The 20,533-nt window shown below is 39.2% G+C and overlaps 2 protein-coding genes across 2 annotated transcripts in view; one reads left to right on the top strand and one right to left on the bottom strand.

The window, feature by feature from the left end:
- pou6f2 (POU class 6 homeobox 2) overlaps window positions 1-1,614 on the bottom strand; it is a 76,585-nt gene extending 74,971 nt beyond the window's left edge. Inside the window, exon 1 of the mRNA XM_051411233.1 lies at window positions 1,421-1,614. The gene's annotated coding sequence lies outside the window, so the exon portion shown is untranslated. The remainder of the gene's footprint in view (window positions 1-1,420) is intronic.
- A 107-nt stretch (window positions 1,615-1,721) lies between these two features.
- vps41 (VPS41 subunit of HOPS complex) lies at window positions 1,722-19,317 on the top strand. Its single transcript, XM_051411043.1, has 28 exons — window positions 1,722-1,938; window positions 2,289-2,327; window positions 6,473-6,580; window positions 8,053-8,130; window positions 10,035-10,109; window positions 11,120-11,182; window positions 11,303-11,368; window positions 13,021-13,140; window positions 13,218-13,364; window positions 13,472-13,538; window positions 14,029-14,126; window positions 14,218-14,347; window positions 14,482-14,597; window positions 14,694-14,812; window positions 15,171-15,252; window positions 15,350-15,442; window positions 15,548-15,675; window positions 15,929-16,073; window positions 16,222-16,263; window positions 16,356-16,406; window positions 16,499-16,636; window positions 16,714-16,768; window positions 16,858-16,998; window positions 17,131-17,267; window positions 18,453-18,552; window positions 18,658-18,702; window positions 18,787-18,866; window positions 18,970-19,317. The coding sequence occupies exons 1-28, from the start codon at window positions 1,918-1,920 to the stop codon at window positions 19,048-19,050; spliced, it is 2,565 nt and encodes an 854-aa protein (XP_051267003.1). The 5' UTR covers window positions 1,722-1,917; the 3' UTR covers window positions 19,051-19,317.
- Window positions 19,318-20,533: the final 1,216 nt, after the last annotated feature.

The following is a 20,533-nucleotide window of genomic DNA, read 5'->3' as shown; positions in this document are numbered from 1 at the left end:
TATTTATAATCTGAGCTCTGGGACAGAGGGACACACGCAGGAATCCAGTCAATTGAGGTAAATTGGGATCCTAGTGCCATTCATCATCTGTATAATACAACAGTGTTTACTTTTTTACCATTATGTCTCAGGTTTGTGCCTCTAAGGGAAAACATTTGGGCACTTCTGATCTAAAATAAGCCCCTGATAGTCCTGTGGATGTGCAAGCAATAAGAAGAGAAACAGTGCCATTTATCGCCATTTATCATCATCATCATCATCATCATCATCAGCTTTCACTATACTTTTGTAGCTTGTACCTGAATTTCTGCTGTATGGTTCCTGTTTCTGTTCTTAAAAAACAACGAAATTAACTTCCCATTAATTTCTGTGTGGAACAAAACTCAGGAAAAGACTACAGAAGCCAGCAGGTTGAAGATGGGTTGGAGGGGCAGTACAACGAGATGAATGAAAGATGAAAAAAGCGCCCCCAGTGGAGATGGGGCAGTAGAAAAAACAGAAATAATACAGAATAAGGCTTTAAATGTAATCCTTATCCACTATATTGTACAGGTATTTCAATGGATTTTAACCCACCACCATTAACCAATTAGACATAACAACAAAAAGAAAGAACATATATAACAGTTGTTTTATTGTTTTATCTATTCATTTTCCGTTTATTTTAGAGATTTTATAGCTTCCCCCTTTGTTAATAATTAGAAACAGTCCAATAGATATTGTAGTTCAACACAAGAAAAGATGAATAGCTGTGGTTGGAAGCGTTATAGCCTTATGGATGTGATATTTGCCAATAAGACACATAAGTTTGAGATCATTGTCAGTGGATTCAGCATTACAACTCTGTTAAAGCTTAAAATAAAGCAATAAAGCAACTTCAAACCAGAGTGCATTTAAAGAATACATGAGAAATGGATGGATAAATGTCTATTTTAATGTTTTATATTGTAGTATCTATGTAATATTGTATTTGGAGTGAGGAATTTATTAAGAGTCTGGACCACATTTCCTCTGCCAAGAGTTCAGGGACGTTTAGTTTCCATAAAAGAGTTAAATCACAGTGATCTGAGGTTGTATTTTTATGATATTATACATACTGAAAGGTCTTTTCTTTACTCAAAGAGCCATATAACAATGCACTTTTGATAATATATTTGGAGATACTTTTTATAACAGTTATTATTAGTAGTTAGTTACTCTAAAACAAAGATTACACCCTTATTAATCCATTATTTTATGTATCTGGACTTGTTCCCAGACACTACATGCAGGTGTTTTCCCATGTTATGCAACCTGACACTTCTTCCACCACCATCAACTGTTTTATCCACTTGGAAATGTTAATTTATTGGATTAATTGTTTAAAATGAAGTAATAAAACCTCTGTGAAATATGATATGTGGTGTAGAAAACATCCTACCTGTACTTTGAGACTTATAAGTCTCTTGAGCTGGTGTTGAGAAAAGCCACTTTTCCATAACTTTGCCAGTTAACGTCTCAAATACGAGCACAAGTGAAAAAATAAAGTTCATAAATCGTAAAAAAAAAATAGTTTAAAAGTCGTTAAAGCTTTCGCCGAATGTAAATACGACGGTAAAAACACACATTTATCTAAAGTCTGCTGCTCTTTAACGTTAATTACTGTCACAAACTCGCCTTTTCGACGGTTGGTGTGTCGACTCTCTGTCGGCAAAGACTCCAACACCCATAATGCCTCACGGCTGCGTCCCAGTCATGTGATTTAACTTGTGACAGAGGGAGGAAGCTGCGATAACAAACATAAATTAAAAAACGTCTATAGTGGGTATTTTTTAAGATATTTTAAGTAGACCTAATTGTTGCGCAGGTTTAACATGTGATTATCTGAACGCGTAGTGACATAGTATAACGGTTGCCCTTGGATACAGCTTAATAACAATGGCGGAAGTGGAGGAGCAGGTAAGCACTGCATGCTAACGTCAGCTAGTTGGCTAATGTTGGTGTTTATATGCGTGTAAACATCAAAATAAACACGAATTGGGATCTGTTGATAGTGTCAGCTGCCTTTTCATGTAATGCAACTTGTTATTTAACAGTGTATTGTGCGTGTGTGACGTGAATATAGCTTTACATTGATTTTAAAATCAGATATTATAGTAGCATCTCCACAGGCTGTGTTTGAGGTAGATTATATTCCAATGCACGCAAGCTTGCAGTGTGCCACTACTGTATGCTGTGGTGCTTAAATATACGAAGAAACATGTAGTGTCAGATTGCTGCAATCCCATTCAAAATGTCTCTTCCTACAGGGCAGGAAACAGAGTGAGGAATTCACAGATGAGTCTGAGGTAAGAAACACATTAATGTCTGTTTGTGCTTTTTCTCCTACAACAACAACAACAACAACAACAAGAAAAAACTGTGAAAAGGAGGTTTTATATAGAGGTAAAAGAGAAATTACACCTTAAAATGTCATGCCGTTGCACCAGTATGTCGATTTAGAAATGCATCAACAGCAACATATTGCTGTTGACAGAGGTGTGCATACTTCTGTCAAGCATGGGTGATTTTTGAACTCAAATAAAGCTGACTGCCTACTGAAAGGACTGTAATACATAGCCAGCCTTTATCAACCCAGCTTGATCCCAGAAGGATCTTTGTCAGGTTTTGAGAGGTGTCAAACACTCATGAATTACAGATACCTTTCCAGATCCATCAATATTATGACTGAGCTCGGGCACGTTACAGTACACTTGTGCTTCTGAGAATCACAAGTAGGCTAAATAAAATATAGCTTTACACATCAGCCTGGCAAGGAAGGAAGGAAGGAGTTTGTCTTTATAGGAAGCTGAGGATAGAATGAAATATCAGGGCGAGGCTGCAGCGGACGCTTGCACCTCTCAGAAGAACGCAGTTAAGAGTGAGCAGGAGGTAAAGGAGTAAATTCTGGGCTTGCAAATAGAAAGAGCTCCTACATCCTGTTTTCTGTCTGTCCGCAGTGTGTCTGGTACTGTCGGACATAAGCACTCACAGGGAAACAAGCGCCAGGGAATGAAATTGTGTGTCTCCTCCAAGTGGCAGCTGATTATTTACTTCGAAGGCTGCAATATAATGTAGCTTGCTCAGTGTCTGCTGCTGCTGATTGACAGCATCCTCACTGGATAAAGGCACTGAGGAGTCTGTGTGCTCAACACTCACAGAAGAAATGAGCTGGATAAAAAATTGTCCTAAAAGTCAGTGACATGCCCTTCACTACCTTTGTAATTTGGCCAGACTAGTCTGATTTGACATAAATACAGTGATAAGAGTGGTTGTGAGTGTTTTTTTTTGGTCTTTGTGTCTTGCTTGTTTTGTTTTGATCCCTGAACCATTCACGTAGTCAAGGGAAGAGGTTTTATTTTAAGTCTGGAGTGCACTGGATCAAACCTCTCGCAGCAGCGGACACATGATAAGGTAACAGACTTATTGCACCTCCTCTTCATCACTTTAACACTGAAACAAATTCATCAGATTTACCTTTACACATTCATACTGGACATGAGAATCATCAGCCAGTACTGAACTAGGTTTTTGGTATAGGTCTCCTCCCCTTCCGCTATCTTCCGATACTATTTTAACTCCGATGCTGCATCCTGGGCTTACTGCCACCCAGGACGATTGTGATTGGTTTAAAGAAACACAAACAAGCCAAAAAAAATGTTTTGTCCCCCCCCATACCAGAATCATAATGGGTTCAGCCAGACCTTTCTTCATCGCTGGCACAGCTCTAAAATGAAGTGTCGTCTGTGACTGCTTGAATCAGTATTTTTTTTTTCTCTTAAATTACATTATTCACAGGGGGAAGGTTTTTTTAAGGCCAATGAGATGTGGTAAAACACATCACATTGTGATTATTTTGACAGATATTTTGTTCATATTTGATCAGTTTTGCATCACAAATTGAATTTTCACAAAAAACAACAACTATTAAAATCATGATGATGTGAGATTTGTGACATGTTGTCTTAAATCTGGAGAGCTTTGTAGACCAGTGCCCCTCTGTAGCACTACAGTACTTCACTATAAGGCTGTTTTGTCACACATTTTACCTTTATCAAAACATTACAGCTCTTGTGATTTACATATTGCACTTGGCCGTATTGCAATTTCAATAATATTTCTATTAATTGTGCAGCCCTTTTTCTAAACCTCAGAGAAATGTGCTGAGGTGGGTGGAGGACTGGATTAATTTATTTCCTAATGTATAAGGAAGCATGTCCTCCTGTTTAACCTTAATGTAAATTTGTAAGTAGTTCACTCTTCCTTTACGGCCTGTTGTATCTCAACTGCCAACAGGTAAATAATATGGCACAAATGGTTACAACACAAAGGCCAGATCAACTTAAAAGAAATTATGTCATAGAATATGCTTTTATATAATAACTATTGTCCTAAAAAGCACAAACGATAGGTAGAAAATTAAAGAATAACACAAAGGTACCTACATTCCTCTTTTTTATATTGTCACTCATGTGTACATTGTGTTTGAGACAGAAACAAATAGAGGGGTGGGTGGCAGGATGATTCAGTATTTCTTCTTAAAATTGAAGAGGAGATGTCCTCCTTTGTCATCCTAAATGATAAAGGTAGTGTGGTCCTCAGTGTGTATTTGAAAGCAAAATGTTGTCCTTACTGTAGACAGAAGGCTTGGTTCAGCCTGTGTATTAACTAAAGGCAATGGGCAAAGAATATGGCGAAAATGGTTAGAACACAAAGACCAGCTCAGTAGTTGACAAAACAGAAGGCAACTTACAAGAGATGGCAAAAGTTTTAAAATAGGTAGTTGCTCTCTGGGGAATGAAGTTTGCCTTTGTTGTTTGATACACCTTGGAAACCCGTGACAAATGCCCTCGCATCAGAAATCTCACAACCAGAATACACAGGAAATAGCCTAGATATGGCGTTGTTGAGTGGGAAAGGATTGTTTTTGAAAATAACATTTTTTCCACGCTATTGTCCCCCACCTCCAACCCAGTAGCACATAATGGCAGACAATGTTTTGAGTTGATGCACCCTCTGGGCAGCCAGAGACTGTGCAGCATTGGTTATAAACTGAATTATGAGTAATATTCAGGCTGTGACTGGCCGCAAATGTTGGCTCACGCTGGAAAGAGTAACACAGTAGAATACCTTAAGTTTGCTTTATGAAATGACTAAATTCATGTATGTCACTGGGGGATGAACAGTCTCATGAAAAAATAACTTAATGCCGCATTTCATGGATAGGTAATGGAAATTTGTCTTTGTGCATATATCTCCTGATACACACATGCAGGACATATGAATTTCTTTGAAGAGGCCAGAATATGTGTAGAATTGGGCCATTAGTGTGTTCCTGCTGGGTTCAGTCTCTTGCTCACCGACATGATGTTGAGCATTGTGGATGTAAAATCAGCTTCCCGAAAGGTATTTGTTACTTATTGCTTTTTGCTGCAGGTTGTTGAAGGAATGCTGCAGAAGATTATGAAGGACCCCCTGTTTGTCATCTGTTTTATACAGTAGTATTATATGTTTTAGTGAATGTAGAGCTGAAACAATGAGTTGATCAACAGAAAATTGTGCGGCAACTATTTTGATAATTGTTTTATAATTTTATAATTTTTCAAATGTGAGGCTTAGATACGTTTCTTTGTCAGTTATGATAGTTAACTAAATATATTTAGGTTTTAAACCCTTGGGTTGGGTTCTCAGATATTAAAATGCCTTTTTTTTTTTACACTTTATAGACAAAATGATTAATTAATTGATCAGCACATTCGTTTTGTTTTTCTGTTCAAGTTAAATGAAGATGGTCTGATATTTTACTTTCTGCACAGATTGGCTCATATATCTTAAAATACATCACCGTGTAGGGCTGAGTCATAACTTGTTCGTCCGCTGCTTTAGCATTGAGATGATAGCGTGTTATAGTTTTACTAAATTCTATTGACAAATGTATCATGTAGTTAGAAACCAACATTATCCTCGACACACAGATGATGTATTTCCTTCTTACACAGTAGATTTTTCAAGTATTTAAAATCAGGAATTATTTAATCATGTTTACTAGCTGGCAGTCTTCGTCCCCACTGCCTTTGCTGGTTCGTTTTTTTGGCATGTTACTGCCACCATCTCTCAGCAGGAATATTGTGAAGGCAATTGTAGAAAGTAATCTTGGCTCTCGCGTCCTCAACAACAACAAACAAACAAACAAACAAAACAGGGACCTCCACTCGCAAACATTGCTCCAAACCACCACTAGTGGTCAGAAACTCTACAGGGTACCTTTAAGTTGAGTAGCACATTGTCACTCCCTTTAACCTTGTATTTTAAGACAGTACAGGATTTAAATGACATGAGGTGGACATTTCAGGAGGACTTTCATAAAACATTGTGAACTATAACATTTGTGAGAGGACACTTTGCTGTTGTAATGAACACCTTTTAAACAATAAAAGTTTACTTTCTCCACCAGGAGGAGGACAGCGAGGAGGAGCCCAAGCTGAAGTACGAGAGGCTCTCCAATGGGGTGACAGAAATCCTGCAGAAGGATGCAGCCAGCTGCATGACCGTCCATGACAAGGTAGAGGTTATAATCTTCCACCCACAAGGGCATTTCAGCTCTGAAGTCCACCCATCTCAAGTACAATGTTTCTGTACATTTGAGAGATGTCCTCTTCAAAGTTGGTTTTCATCCCCTCTGTTCAATCTGTAAAGGCAGCCCATTCTTTTCTCACCTTCCCCTCCTCTCAGGGAGGTGCATCAAAAGGCACCAGTCGCCATTGTCTTCCCCTCCTTTTATTCCCACACATACGTATTTTTTTCCGCTCCTCTCTGTCTGTTTTGTCGAATGTTGATATTTTTAAGAGGGCCACTCTCGGCGAGATGGTTAGTCGTTGTGGCACCAGCAGCACACATGCACGCCTGAGCAGAGCAAAAGTCACGACCAGTTATGTCTCCTCACCTGATGTTTTATTAACCGCTATTGATTTTCATTTATTTATTTTTACTTTGAGGATTTGGACCCCTCCCTCCTCCCACACCCTCTTTTTTTTTTAACCTCAAAATAACAACTGTGCCACAGCGAGAGACATTGCTTTGCTGAAATTCTAAATTTGATCTGACTGTCTTTCTTCCTGGGATTTCTGTAGCTTGTGTACCTTCTGCCATCCAGCTACCTGTGTGGTCACACCAGCCCCCCCCCCTTCCGCCGCGGCAAACTCCCACAACCTTAAAGCCACCGACAGCACATATTGCCTTATGTTGCCTCATATTTTAAGTGTCTGAATCGGAATTTCATTTGAACAATTCCATTCTGATAAATCCCTTTAAAAGTCGCTCCGCCTCACAAGGTTGAACCCTTTATTTATTTATTTTTGGTTATTTTATTTGGGGAGATTGCAGGGGCTCTGTCTGACATGCTCAGCTGTGCCTGTAAATATAAGCATTTCATTATAGACTGCACTGAAGCATGGTGGGCTCGCCGCACATCCACATGCTGGTCTAGAAGGGAGGGGGATTAGGAGGAGGGCATGGAGCAGAGGCTGGGGTGGAAGAACACACACTTAATCTAATGCCAAAAGCCCCCTGTTTCTATAATTTTTTTGTCCCGGTGGACTCACGCGCACACACACACACACACACACACACGCACACATTCACACATGCACTTTTGTTGAAGCACAAAACACAGAAACCAGTTGCTGCTCAGCAGAAATAATAGCTCTGTGCTGGGCAGGGAGGTGATTGGGGAGCATGGGAAGAAGTCAGATGTACAGTGCATTTATTATGCTTAAGCATTTTAATTTAAGAAAAAAAAATGCCATTTCACACTGTATGCTTTAATAAATAGGGCTTTTCCACCCCCTGCAATTTCACAGTTTTGCCTCCAAGCTCACCCAATCCCCACTCTGCCCATGTCGCTCCAGCTCCACAAAGTATTTTTTTTTTTTTATCCCCTTCCACAGCCTTCATCAGCACAAGATTTCTTCCAAAATCTTGAATTTGTTTCAAGTGTGTTCTGGTTTGATTTACATTACATTTATCCCTTTGCAGTTCCTCGCCCTGGGCACCCATTTTGGAAAGGTGTTCCTGCTGGACATCCAAGGAAATGTAACTCAGAAGTTTGAAATTGTGAGTACATTAAAATCCTTTACAATATAATGATTTTAGCCATTAAATAAATAATGATAAAGACTTTGTGGTAAATGCTAATTATCAAATGCTAGCATGCTAGCATGCTCAACAGGTAAACATTAGACCTGTTTAACAATATTATATTTATTTGACATTAGCATTAACTTTAACATTGTCATTGTGAGCATGTTGACATTCTAGCATTAGCGTTTAGCCTAAAACATAGTTTATATAGTAGTTTTCTTTACGTTTAGTTGTCTTTATGTATTACCAAACGAATAATAAACCTTCTCTTGAATTGGAGTTTTTATATAATTATGTGTTTCATTATAAATGTATCCTATTACCTAACTTTCTGTACTGATATGTGCCTCAAGAGATGTAAGTAATGTTCCTCCCTCCTCTGATAAATGTGAGCGTTAAAGGACTAGTTTGAAATTTTTGGAAATATGCTTATTCACTATCTTGTGCTTACTTGCAGTTTTTGAAGCTGAGGTAGGCGAATCAGCTGCTGGCTGTAGCCTAGTGATTAATCGATCTTCTCATTTAACTCCTTGCAATAAAGCAAATAATATTCCCAAAATGTCAAACGACCACCAACCTTTTACCACTCCTCATGTTTGGATTGTATTGTCAGATTCTTCTCAAAAACATCGCAGAAGCACTTTTTAACCACAATGAGCAGAATGAGAGTTCCTTGGGGACACTGATCCTGATTTTAGATCCTGTATGCACAAGGAGACCTTTACAATGTGTTGGATTTATAAGCAGCAGTCTGATATAGTCCCACAATTTTACATTCCCCCATACATTTCTGCTCACTTGACCCAAAGGGAATGAGTTCGGAGCAATAATCTAATTTGCAAGTCAAAAGAAAAAAATCAGTAATCAAGGCTGATTTGACTGACACAAAAGGGCCGTTTTACATTAATTTACCTGCACTCGTGCTTCTAACTGTAGTGACCCTGCTGAGCACATTGATTCAAGTGCTACTCACCTAAAGAACTTACTGCCAGTTTATCAGTCATTGCCTGAAAGAAACAAGGAAGGTGTTTCCCTGAATAGAAGAGACACCGCTGAGCTCTGACTGATGGATTTGTGACGTTGTTTCAACATTAAGTAGTCAGAATGAAAGGTCCAGTGTGTAACATTTAAGAGGATCTATTGGCAGAGATTGAATATAATATTCACAGGTATGTTTTTATTAGTGTATAAACACCTAAACAATAAATTAAGAATTATTATGTTTTTGTTACCTTAGAATTCCATGTTTTTATCTACTGGTCGCCTTTCATGGAGACCACCGTGTTCCTACAGTAGCCCAAACCAAACACTGGCTCTAGATTGGAGCATTTTTTGCACATTTAGGAGCCACTGTACTTTCTCTGTTGCACCTAAAAGAGGAGAGTGAAGCAAGGGAGTTACAGTCTGCAACTATGCAGCTAGATGCCACTAAATCTTACACACTGGCCCTTTTTTAAGTGAAAAGCCAGAATAAGATAACAAGGTGAAGCTGGAGAAAGTGTAAATATATGATAAGTAAAGAACTTTTTCTCCTTTAGTCTACACAGAGGCACAGTCAACCCTTTAGGGATGGTTTGTAAGTAACATTTGCTCTAATTTATGCCATTTTGTTGATCCTTTTATCTAAAGAGCTGCTATAGTGTCATGAAAGCATCAGCGGTGAATTGGGACCCCCTAACCTTCACCGTGTTAATGCCACGCTCTGTGCATTGACACATATGGGACTATGCATCCATTACATACTCAAATTTTTTTTGCCTTCCGCTTTTTCTGGCATTTCACTTAGTGGGGTAAAATGTCATCCAGCAACATTTTACCGGCCACAAAGATATTCGCCCGCCTCTAAAAAAAGATGCCTTGATATTGTGTCTCCGCAGAGTTCAGTGAAGATCAACCAGATCAGTCTGGATGAAAGTGGAGAGCATGTGGGCATCTGCTCCGAGGATGGGAAGGTGAGATCTCTCTACTCATCAGCGCCGGTTACTGATCCTTGGGCCTGCAGCAAGAAAAAAATAAAATCACCAATCAGTGTTTCTCATCTTTCATAATTCATCCTCAGTTTCATATAAAAGTCATCTTATCAGTCTTCGGCTTTATGCTAATGATGTGGAACTTGGTAGTGGATTTTTTCGACTGCAGTTATTCCCACAGTCGGAGCATTAACCTGAAGTTTTATCGTCACCATATCTACACATAAACCCATATTTTTTTCATGATGCAAGAATTTATAAAAAGCTTGTACCAATTTTGAAGAGTAGGGGAAAGAAGGCTTGCACTCAGATCCGTTGAGCTGTCAGTCAGCCATCAGCCGTCTATGGATACCCTCTCCCATGTTCTCCACCTTGCTGTTATCTTGTCTCTTCTCATCATTACCACCATCCTTCATGGATTTCGCAGTCAAGATATGCTCTCTGATATCCCCCCCCCCCCCACTCACTTCTAGCACTCTGGTGGCAAAAAAAAAAAAAACAAGATCTTGTCACACAAAAAGTGGAGCAGACAATTAAAATCAATGCTACAGCAATTGTTTGCCCTCAACCAATTCAGTTGGCTGTTAATCCTTTAAAAATCTAACTTAATCCTTAATCGCTGGTGCGGTTCCAAAGAAGAGATTGAATCAGAGTTTTATATTATTCCCCTACTTTTTAAAAAATGCCTTTTTTTTTTTTTGGAGCCTTTAGATGAAGAGAGACTGGGTGTCATGGACTCTAATGGTACATTAGAGTTTGTTGTAGCCAACTGAGTCCAATATGAGGACTCCTGTTTCTAAACCCTGCAGGGTTCAAAGAATCAACTTGTCCACTAATTGGTGACCCAGCGGAGAAGTAGGGAGCCAATCAAAGTCTTTTCTGACCACAATTCCCCCCGCTGGCCTCAGATAGTTGCAGAGGCAGCAATTAAAGGAGAAATTTTGAGTTATTCACCTTTGCTTGCCGTTCTTGCCGTCTCATCTCTGTTCCAGGTGCAAGTGTTTGGTCTCTATACAAGAGAGGGCTTCCATGAGAACTTTGACTGTCCCATCAAAGTAAGTTCTTATCAAAATAGTGTCTTAGCATTCATCTGCCGGCTATTACCTGCAAATGTGGACTCTCCAGAACAGTAAAACCTATGTAGTCTAATCTGCCTGTCATGTATTGTTTTGCAGGTGGTGGCTTTACACCCACAGTTCACAAGATCAAACTACAAACAGTTTGTCACTGGGGGCAACAAGGTAGGTTTGAGTCGCACTTTTTTACTCGTGCTGTCATTATATACAGTTTTAGACATTTCCTGCCACAATAATTCATCCTGATTGTGTCCGGGTGAAACCTAATCCTGCAAACCTCCTCACTTTGGCTCAGCTGAAGCCGATGTACAGGTCTTTGTCTGGTGTGAAAGGCTCTTACTTTCTTGTCTCTTTGCTGGAGTGCTCTCGGGAGAGCTGCCCATTTTCACAAAGTGCTGTTCGCTCAACAGTGTTTGAAAGGCAATGCTTCACAAGCACAGCAAGTAGATGTCATTATCAAGAGGGTACATAGTCTTATGATTTCCGGGCGCATACAGTGATCTCTCTCCTGAAAGTTGTCTCTGGTAGGTATGTCACAACGGAAGGTGAAAAGCATCGTAGACATTAGACTTGTCATTTTGTGTTTTGGAAGTAAAACCAGCTACCTATTACCACACGCCAATTACTGCCCACAACTATAAACCGCTCGGAAGTAGCGTCATTGCAGAACTATCCATAAATAAAGTATACTGACATTTATACAACAGGGGTGAGGAAAAACAACTTTTTTATGAAACCCCATTGTTAGTGTTACTTTGCCATTTTCTTTCAATTGCCGCTGATTCCTCTCAGTTCCAAGTTGTGAAGGCCTCCACAATGTGCCTGTGATGAAAATCAATAAGCCTCAACGGGAGCCACATCCTGTCAAAGGAAATTCAATTTTGTCTCCACAGTTCTTTTGTCATATCATCTCTTTGTAAAGCAAACGGTTTATTAACATAGCCCAACTGCTGAATTAAAGAGCCGATACAACCTTCTCTCGGTATCCTTGGTAATATTATGCACCTTTTTTGGGGGGGGGGTTGTATCAGTTTATATAGTAAAGACAGTAACAATGCAGGGAATGTGAATGACAGGCTTTGTCCTCTACAGCATGTACAATACAAGGCCTGAACATTAAACTGCAATTTATAAAATAGTTCTGTGACCACCTTGGTGCCACAGTGCATTGTGGTTAAAAACACACTCGCACTGAGCTTCCACACCTCTCTGAGAGGTAAATATACATAGCATGAAAACATAATGTTTAATTTAAATAATTTAAATAGTTGTTTCTATACTTTACACCACTCACAGAGACTACAATAAGTGCCGTGTAGCCATTATGATATAAGTAAGAGGGATGTATGAAATCAAGCTTGTAATGCATCAAGTTTTCAACCCTTTCTTTATGGCTTTCACACCATCTTCTACTTGCAAATTACGTCGACCGTGTGAAACTGTAAAATTACTTCTCCCACTGCTGAATGTGAAGCTAATGTGAAGCTTTCTCACTTAGACGGAGTCTAATGAACAATCTGTCTTCATTGTCTTTGTGCGCAAATGCTCTGAAGTGGAATTAAGATCTTCATATAAGAACCAAAGTCAGGTTTTACTTCATCATTTGCAGTGTGAATGAGAAAGTTCCCAACAGTTTAAGTTAAATCTATAAGGCTGTTTCTCCCTTTTCTCCAGACACAGCTCCTGCCTGGCTGCTCCTGTGTAATGTGCTGTTCATCTACTGCCCTCTGTAGGCGGGGTTGCACAACTGCACTCCTTGAGGTGCTGAGATGAAAACTGCGCAGTATTTAATATGTTCCTGTTTTCTTTTCCCAAAGCTGCTCCTGTACGAAAGAAACTGGTTGAACCGCTGGAAGACGTCTGTTCTCCATGAAGGCGAGGGCTCAATCACTAATATCCAGTGGAGAGCTAACCTCATTGCCTGGGCCAACAATGTGGTGAGTGATCTGTCAGAGACGTCAATAAAAAAGTACTGTACTGATTGTGAAAATGCTGAATGTTTGGTTTCTTCTAGGGCGTCAAAATCTATGATATCAGTACAAAACAGCGGATCACAAATGTGCTGCGGGATAATGTCAGTCTGAGGCCTGACATGTACCCATGCAGCCTGTGTTGGAAAGACAACACCACTCTCATTGTTGGCTGGGGGACTTCCATTAAGGTTTTTGCTACTTTTCTATTTAAATTGATTATTATTGATAAGATTGACATTACAGATACTAGATTCCAGTTTTTCCAAACTTTCTGTATTTTCTTATTTCTCCTCAGATTTGTGTTGTGAAAGAGCGAAATCCTACTGAGATGAGAGATCTGCCCAGCCGCTATGTGGAAATAGGTATAAAATACACCGCACATTCTAATAAACTATTTGATAATAAACTTTATTTATGAACAAAGGTTGCAACAAAGGTTTTATGAAAACAAAAGCAATACAAAGTGCTTTGAAACATGAAGGCAGAACAGCTAACCATTATAGTGAAATGAAATACAAAGTAAAGCGAGAATAAAACTAGATGACACTTAGAAAAAATAACTTAACTCAAGGTAAGTTATACAATAAAAGGGTTATTAATCTGGATGCCAGTCATTTCATCGGCCTACTGTGATAAATGCGCTGGAATTTGTGTGAGTGATCAACAGAGAGTAGCAGAAGAGGACAGTAGAAGAGGACCTCACATTCTGGTTGTGTGAAGTCTAAATGGTAGCCATGGCAGTTCAGGATATAGAATATCAATATTAAGTTACAAATGGATTAAATGCACTTTAAGAAGAAGATTGTATCTTTGATCCTCTTTGTTTTGGTTTCTGTGTCTTTTCCCAAACAGTGTCTGCATTTGAGACCGAGTTCTTCATCAGCGGTCTGGCGCCGCTGGCAGATCAGCTCGTCACCCTGTACTTTGTGAAGGAGAACTCTGATCACATGGTAATTAATGGCCACTTCTTTAACGTACATATTAACGGGGCAAATGTGGTAGAAAATGTTTTTTTTTTACTCATTGTGTGTGTATTTGCAGGATGAGGATTTCCGTGCGCGGCCTCGTCTCGACATCATCCAGCCTCTCCCTGAAGGCTGCGAGGAGATCTCTTCAGACGCGCTGACCGTGCGCAACTTCCAAGACAATGAGTGCAGAGACTACCGCCTCGGTGAGACTATAAAAACAGCCCTCGGAGAAATGTCACGCAGCCATTTACTGCGCTCTGATTTCATTATGCATCGACTATCAAATGTCAGCTGTAATGCGCAATACGCGGAGGCATAAATGTATTTTCATTAACAGAGCATTCTGAGGGAGAGTCGCTCTTCTACATCATCAGTCCCAAAGACATCGTTGTGGCCAAGGAGCGAGACCAAGATGACCACATCGATTGGCTGCTTGAAAAGAAGAAATATGAGGTTTGTGCTGTCGAGTTTTATGAACGCTGCAAAAGGTTACAGTGAACAATTATAGTTTTAACTGTGTGTCCTGTTAATGTGGTTTCACTGTGACAGGAGGCACTGATGGCTGCAGAGATCAGCTTCAAAAACATCAAGAGGCACGACGTTCAGAAAATTGGGATGGCTTACATCAACCACTTAGTGGAGAAAGGAGACTATGATAATGCTGCGAGGTAGGGTTGATGTTCTGTGTGTGTGTGTGTGTGTGTGTGTGGGATATTCAAATATTCATTTAAAGTTGTCGAAAGAGGGAAAACTCTTCAATATAATCCCAATTTATTGCAATGAAAAATGTCATTATTTTGTCAAGGGTTACTGAACAGATAAGATAAGATTTTAATTATCTATGATACAGACCCAAGTGTGGATATTAAGTATGCAATACACATTCAACTAGAAATACTATAGAAAACTTACTAACTTTGTCCAGAGCTTTAACCAGTAAGTGGAGCTTAAATCCACCAACTAACTTTTAAGCACAAAGACCATATAGTTTATATACTGTATGTTAATGACTTTTTCTAAATTCAGGAAGTGTCAAAAGGTGCTTGGGAAAAACATGGAACTGTGGGAAAATGAAGTATACAGGTTCAAGACCATCGGACAGTTGAAGGTAGGTCGGGGACTCTGGTTCAGAAGTGTTGTCTCTCTTTTTTTTTATTCCAGTATCAGTCTCTCATCAATATTGGTCCTCCGCTATCTGATTTCAGGCCATCAGTCAGTACTTACCCAGAGGGGATCTGCGCCTCAGACCGGCCATCTATGAAATGATCTTGCATGAATTTCTCAAAACTGATTATGAGGTACTTTGTCCCCGATAGTCTTGACATCCTGTGACAAATCTAGTGTCCGCTGGTTGGTCGTAAGCTAATGGTTTGTCCCACTTCCTGTGCTGTCCACCAAAAAAGGGTTTTGCCACACTGATCCGTGAATGGCCTGGAGAGCTTTATAATAACATGGCGATTGTTCAGGCGGTCACCGACCACCTGAAGAGGGACCCCACTAACAGAACCTTGCTCACCACGTTGGCTGAACTGTGAGTGAACACGTGCATTACTGCACCAATTGAATAAATAGTTTGTATCTCAACATCTTATACACATTTGTATGGAATTCAGTATCACGTATTTAGTTTTAGGATCTAGACTGGAGATAAAACAATGCTCGGTTGCACAATATTTGCATGCAGATATGTATTCACTGAAGAATTAATACTTCCAATGACTTGAAGAAACTGACAGAAAGTCAACCTGTATAAAGTAACTTGTTGGTGTTTGATGCTGTTGCAGGTACACATACGACCAGCGGTACGACAGAGCCTTAGAGATCTACCTGAGACTGAGGCATAAAGACGTTTACCAGCTGATCCACAAACACAACCTTTTCTCTTCCATAGAGGACAAGATTGTACTCCTCATGGACTTTGACAAAGAGGTAAAAGCCTGATAATGGACTGAAAACACATTTTATTGCCATGTTTACTTTCTTTTTTAAGAAAGACAATCAAAGAAAGACCAGCAGCATCGTAATCCGATTTGTTTTCCCCGTTTGACTGACATTTACTTTAAATTTACCTTGTCAGAAAGCTGTTGACATGCTGCTCGACAATGAAGACAAGTTATCAGTAAGTGCACCTCACGTCTGTTAGTTTTTCATTAAAAGATCTGATTAAAACCTCCTGCCCGCTGATCCTGGTTCTCTTCTCTGTGCTCACAGACGGACAGGGTGGTGGAAGAATTAGCAGACAGGCCCGAGCTTCTGCATGTGGTGAGTTAAGATATGTGTAACTTTAAATATAAATCACATTAACTCTCAAAATTGAATTCAGAAGTGATTTGACTCATCCTTTTTCCCCACAGTACCTCCATAAATTGTTCAAACGGGACCACCACAAAGGCCAGAAATACCACGAGAGACAGATTGTCCTGTATGCCGAATATGACCGGCCGAATCTCTTACCTTTCCTGAGAGACAGCACGCACTGCCCTCTCGAAAAGGTACAATTCTTACATGTCATCCTACCGCACATCCAAGTTTCCAGAAGCTACAAGACTTTTCTGTCTTTTCCTCTCAGGCTCTTGAGGTTTGTCAGCAGAGGAACTTTGTAGAGGAGACTGTCTTCCTGCTCAGTAAGTTGTTAGTTAAGGTCTGTTTTCCTACTTTTAAGCGTGCTTTAAATGATTAAAAGCAAACTAATCCAGCTAGTGTGTCCCCCCAGGCAGGATGGGGAACTGCAGACGAGCTCTGCAGATGATCATGGAGGAGCTGGAGGACGTGGACAAGGCCATAGAGTTTGCCAAAGAACAGGACGATGCAGAGCTCTGGGAGGATCTCATCTCTTACTCTATTGACAAACCACGTATGATTCAGCCTCCTATTGACTTGTTTTTCTAATCCTCTGCTTGTCCTTCATTTGATTCTGTCTGTCTTTGTCATATTCTCACTTTCATATTATCCCTTTGTTTCTGTCTGTCTACTGTTGGGTCCCCAGCATTCATCACTGGCCTCCTTAATAACATTGGTACCCATGTGGATCCGATCCTGCTCATCCATCGCATTAAAGAGGGCATGGAGATCCCAAACCTCAGAGATTCACTTGTAAAAATCCTCCAGGACTACAATCTACAGGTTAGATATGTTTCACTAAGATTATCTTACTTTTTTTTTTTACACTTGAAGTCTTCTATGATGAAGGAATAAAATCAGTTTAAAGAGTTTCTCTTGTTCGACTTAGGTAACAGTACAGTCAGTTGGGGGTTGCATTAATACTTTGAAATCAATGATTCTGTTCTGTATCCTGCTGCTGCAGGTTCAGTGTAAGTGGAGCAAAAGATTTAAAGGCTTTCTTTTGAAGGAATGGAGTTTACTGAACATTTCTCACTGTATTAAAGGTCAAGTGTGTAACATTTAGGATGAACTATTGGCAGAAATTGAAGATAATATTCATTGGTATGTTTCAATTAGTGTATAGAATCAGAAACATCACTTTTATTGGCCAGGTATGTGCACACATACAAGGGATCTGACTCTCTCAATGTACATACACAGACTAACAGCATAAACAAACAGAAGTTAATGTCTATTTTGTTGGGTTTGTTGTCCTATGTATAGTTACACATTTATATAGTTATACAGTTATACAGTTATATACATGAGGTAGGTGGATATGACAGTGTATATATAGCCAGCCCCAGTATGGGTAGATGTGTTTGAATTATAGAATTTCAACAATGAAGAAAATTAATAAATAGTTTACAGGTGCAGTAGATGTTAGAGTCCCAGGGTTATTGCACAGGGATTGTTCCTGACACTGTGTGTCTGGAGTTAATTGTTTGTCAGAGTGACGGCCGTTGGGGATCTGTAGTCACCTGAATATAAGAATCATTGTGTTTTTGTTACCTTAAATGAGTCGTTTTTATCTACCGAGGGAGTGGGAAAATGGCAAATCTGCCATGTTACAGTAGCCCAGAACAGACAAACTAAACACTGGTCTTAGATGGGGAACGTTTGTGAGTTTTCGCAGCCACCGTAGTTTCTCCTACACATTTAGAAGACTGAATCCTACACATTGGTCCTTTAATACACAAGTATAATAAAAGGGTCAAATATATTTTTTCATACTGGGGGAGCAATGATTTTGCTATGTAACCTAATTTCGCTATTCATGTGTGGATTGTATAACCTCTGTAGCTCCATTTAGAAATAATTAGGGTGATTTAAGCAGGGGAAATAATGAGACATTGAACTTAATTTAAGAGCTATTCATCATGTTGTTTTCTTTATTAACCAACTCTTTGTTTTCCTGCTTCTAAGATTCTTTTGAGGGAAGGATGTAAGAAGATCCTGGTGGCCGACTCCCTCTCTCTGCTCCAGAAGATGCACCGAACACAGATGAAAGGAGTCCGGGTCGACGGTAGGTACACTTTTCTTTGCGTTCATGAAGCAGAAGCAACGGAGAAGTCATTTTTAAACTGTAATTATACAAGACCACTGTAACTTATGTTGGTTTTCTTTTCAGAGGAGAACATTTGCGAATCGTGTCATGCCACAATTTTACCATCAGGTGGGTTTTCTATGCAGTTGTATGCAAGTATTTTAACTCTGTTTTGCATTTGAAAGCTATAAATTCGTCACGCCTGTGTTTCAGACATGGCCAAACCCTTCAGCGTGGTGGTGTTTCACTGCAGACACATGTTTCACAAGGAATGTTTACCATCTTCAGGAACAGTAAGAAAACCTCCCTGTAGTCTGTGTCATGTTTCTCCAGTCTCTATTCTATTTTAACTCATACGTTGAGACTCCTCTATCTTTTCCCTCCTTCCCGTTTCAGATTCCCGGGGTTCAGTTTTGTAACATCTGCAGTGCGAAGCGGCGCGGACCAGGAAGTGGAATCCTGGAGATGAAAAAGTAACGCTAATGTTTGCACTCACAATGTTATTACTGAAGCTTCCCCTCCCCTCCCCACTGTTGCTTTCCCTTTGCTGTCAGTGCATTGATCAATGAATATCACTTTCCCCGCGGTCAGTAAACTGTACACGAGCAAAAATGCAAAACATTTCCATTGGATTATCTCTGTATATTTACATCTAACAACTATAAAGTGCTGTACTTGTTCCGCTAATGTGATTTGGTGATGAAATGTCTGCAACGTTTGAAAAATAAAATCGCATAAAAACTGCTCGTGGTTTGTGTGTGATAATTATGCATATCTTCTCTATAACCCACTTTAAAGACCATCCTGTCAAATCAATCAATTAAAGAAGAATTTATTTAAAAGCCTGCTCAGAAGTTGTTTAAAAAGTAGTGAAATGTGTATCTGAAACTGCTGAATCACTGTTAAATCATCTGTTGAATGACTCAAGAGGGGCATCGTGAGACAATTCAGACTGTCGCTCAGGTTAGAAGACCTTGGAGTGTCTCAGTTTCTTGATACGTGTGTTGGAAAATGGAGAAGAGCCATACACTCAACTCTGTGTAAGCTTTGGCAGTGTGGTGGGTATATATCGGCTAATGGGAGGGTTGTTGTTGAGCTGACACTATATTATATTTGATGTATGGAGTCTTGGAGACTTCCTGGCATCTGCACTGTAATGTACTCATTTAAATCAGTGGAAACATACCAGAGAGTGTTTCTATTCATCAGAGCCATTTTAATCTTAGAAAAGGTAAAAGTTTAATGACCTCTTGGTCTTCACTGAGCTTTTATATTCATTTCCTTATGGTGTGTATGTAGAATTAAAAACGTGTAAAGTTAAAGTATTTTGTAAATGTGTTTGTCATAATCACACAAAATATTAAATGAAAAACGTAAAGAAGGTTGTTTATTCAAAATATATTTTACATGCAGTCTGTGTTTTGCCTTTTAGTCTGTATATTGGTTATTAGTCACTTTTAACTTAGTTTAAATCTGGCACATTTACATTACAACCATTAGTGTGTTTTGTTTGTCTCTGATAAATAAATAAAGTAAAATACCCCTAATATGAAAACCCATTTCCACCAATGTGGCAGAAAAAATAAAATGTGTAAATCATTATAATGAGAAGCTTTTATCAATATTTTGACAAATTTCAACAGATTTCCAACGGTATCAATAAAGTATTTCTGACTCAGCATTTCAAAATGATGACTTAACACCTCGAAATAATGAAAAACTCAATATTTTGACTTAGTATCCCAAAATAATGGTATGAATATGAATATTGACTTAGCATCTCAAATCAATGAGAAACTTTCTTAATATTTTGACTTAGCATCTCAAAATAATGACTAAGCATCCCAAAACAATGACTTAGCATCTCAAAATAACGACTAAGCATCTCAAAATGATGACTAAGCATCTCAAAATAATGACTAAGCATTTCAAAATAATGACTAAGCATCTCAAAATAATG

This window comes from Dicentrarchus labrax, unplaced genomic scaffold (assembly GCF_905237075.1).
Source record: "Dicentrarchus labrax unplaced genomic scaffold, dlabrax2021, whole genome shotgun sequence".
Classification (NCBI taxonomy): domain Eukaryota; kingdom Metazoa; phylum Chordata; class Actinopteri; family Moronidae; genus Dicentrarchus; species Dicentrarchus labrax.
The sequence above is the reverse complement of the archived record's forward strand: the minus strand, read 5'-3'. Positions and strand labels throughout refer to the sequence as shown.

Bases quoted from the DNA above. Each gene is read 5' to 3' on its own strand.
- vps41 (XM_051411043.1), top strand. From the start codon at position 1,918: ATGGCGGAAGTGGAGGAGCAG. The intron at 1,939-2,288 runs GTAAGCACTGCA...CTCTTCCTACAG, and splicing joins TGGCGGAAGTGGAGGAGCAG to GGCAGGAAACAGAGTGAGGA. The intron at 18,867-18,969 runs GTAAGAAAACCT...TTCCCGTTTCAG, and splicing joins GTTTACCATCTTCAGGAACA to ATTCCCGGGGTTCAGTTTTG.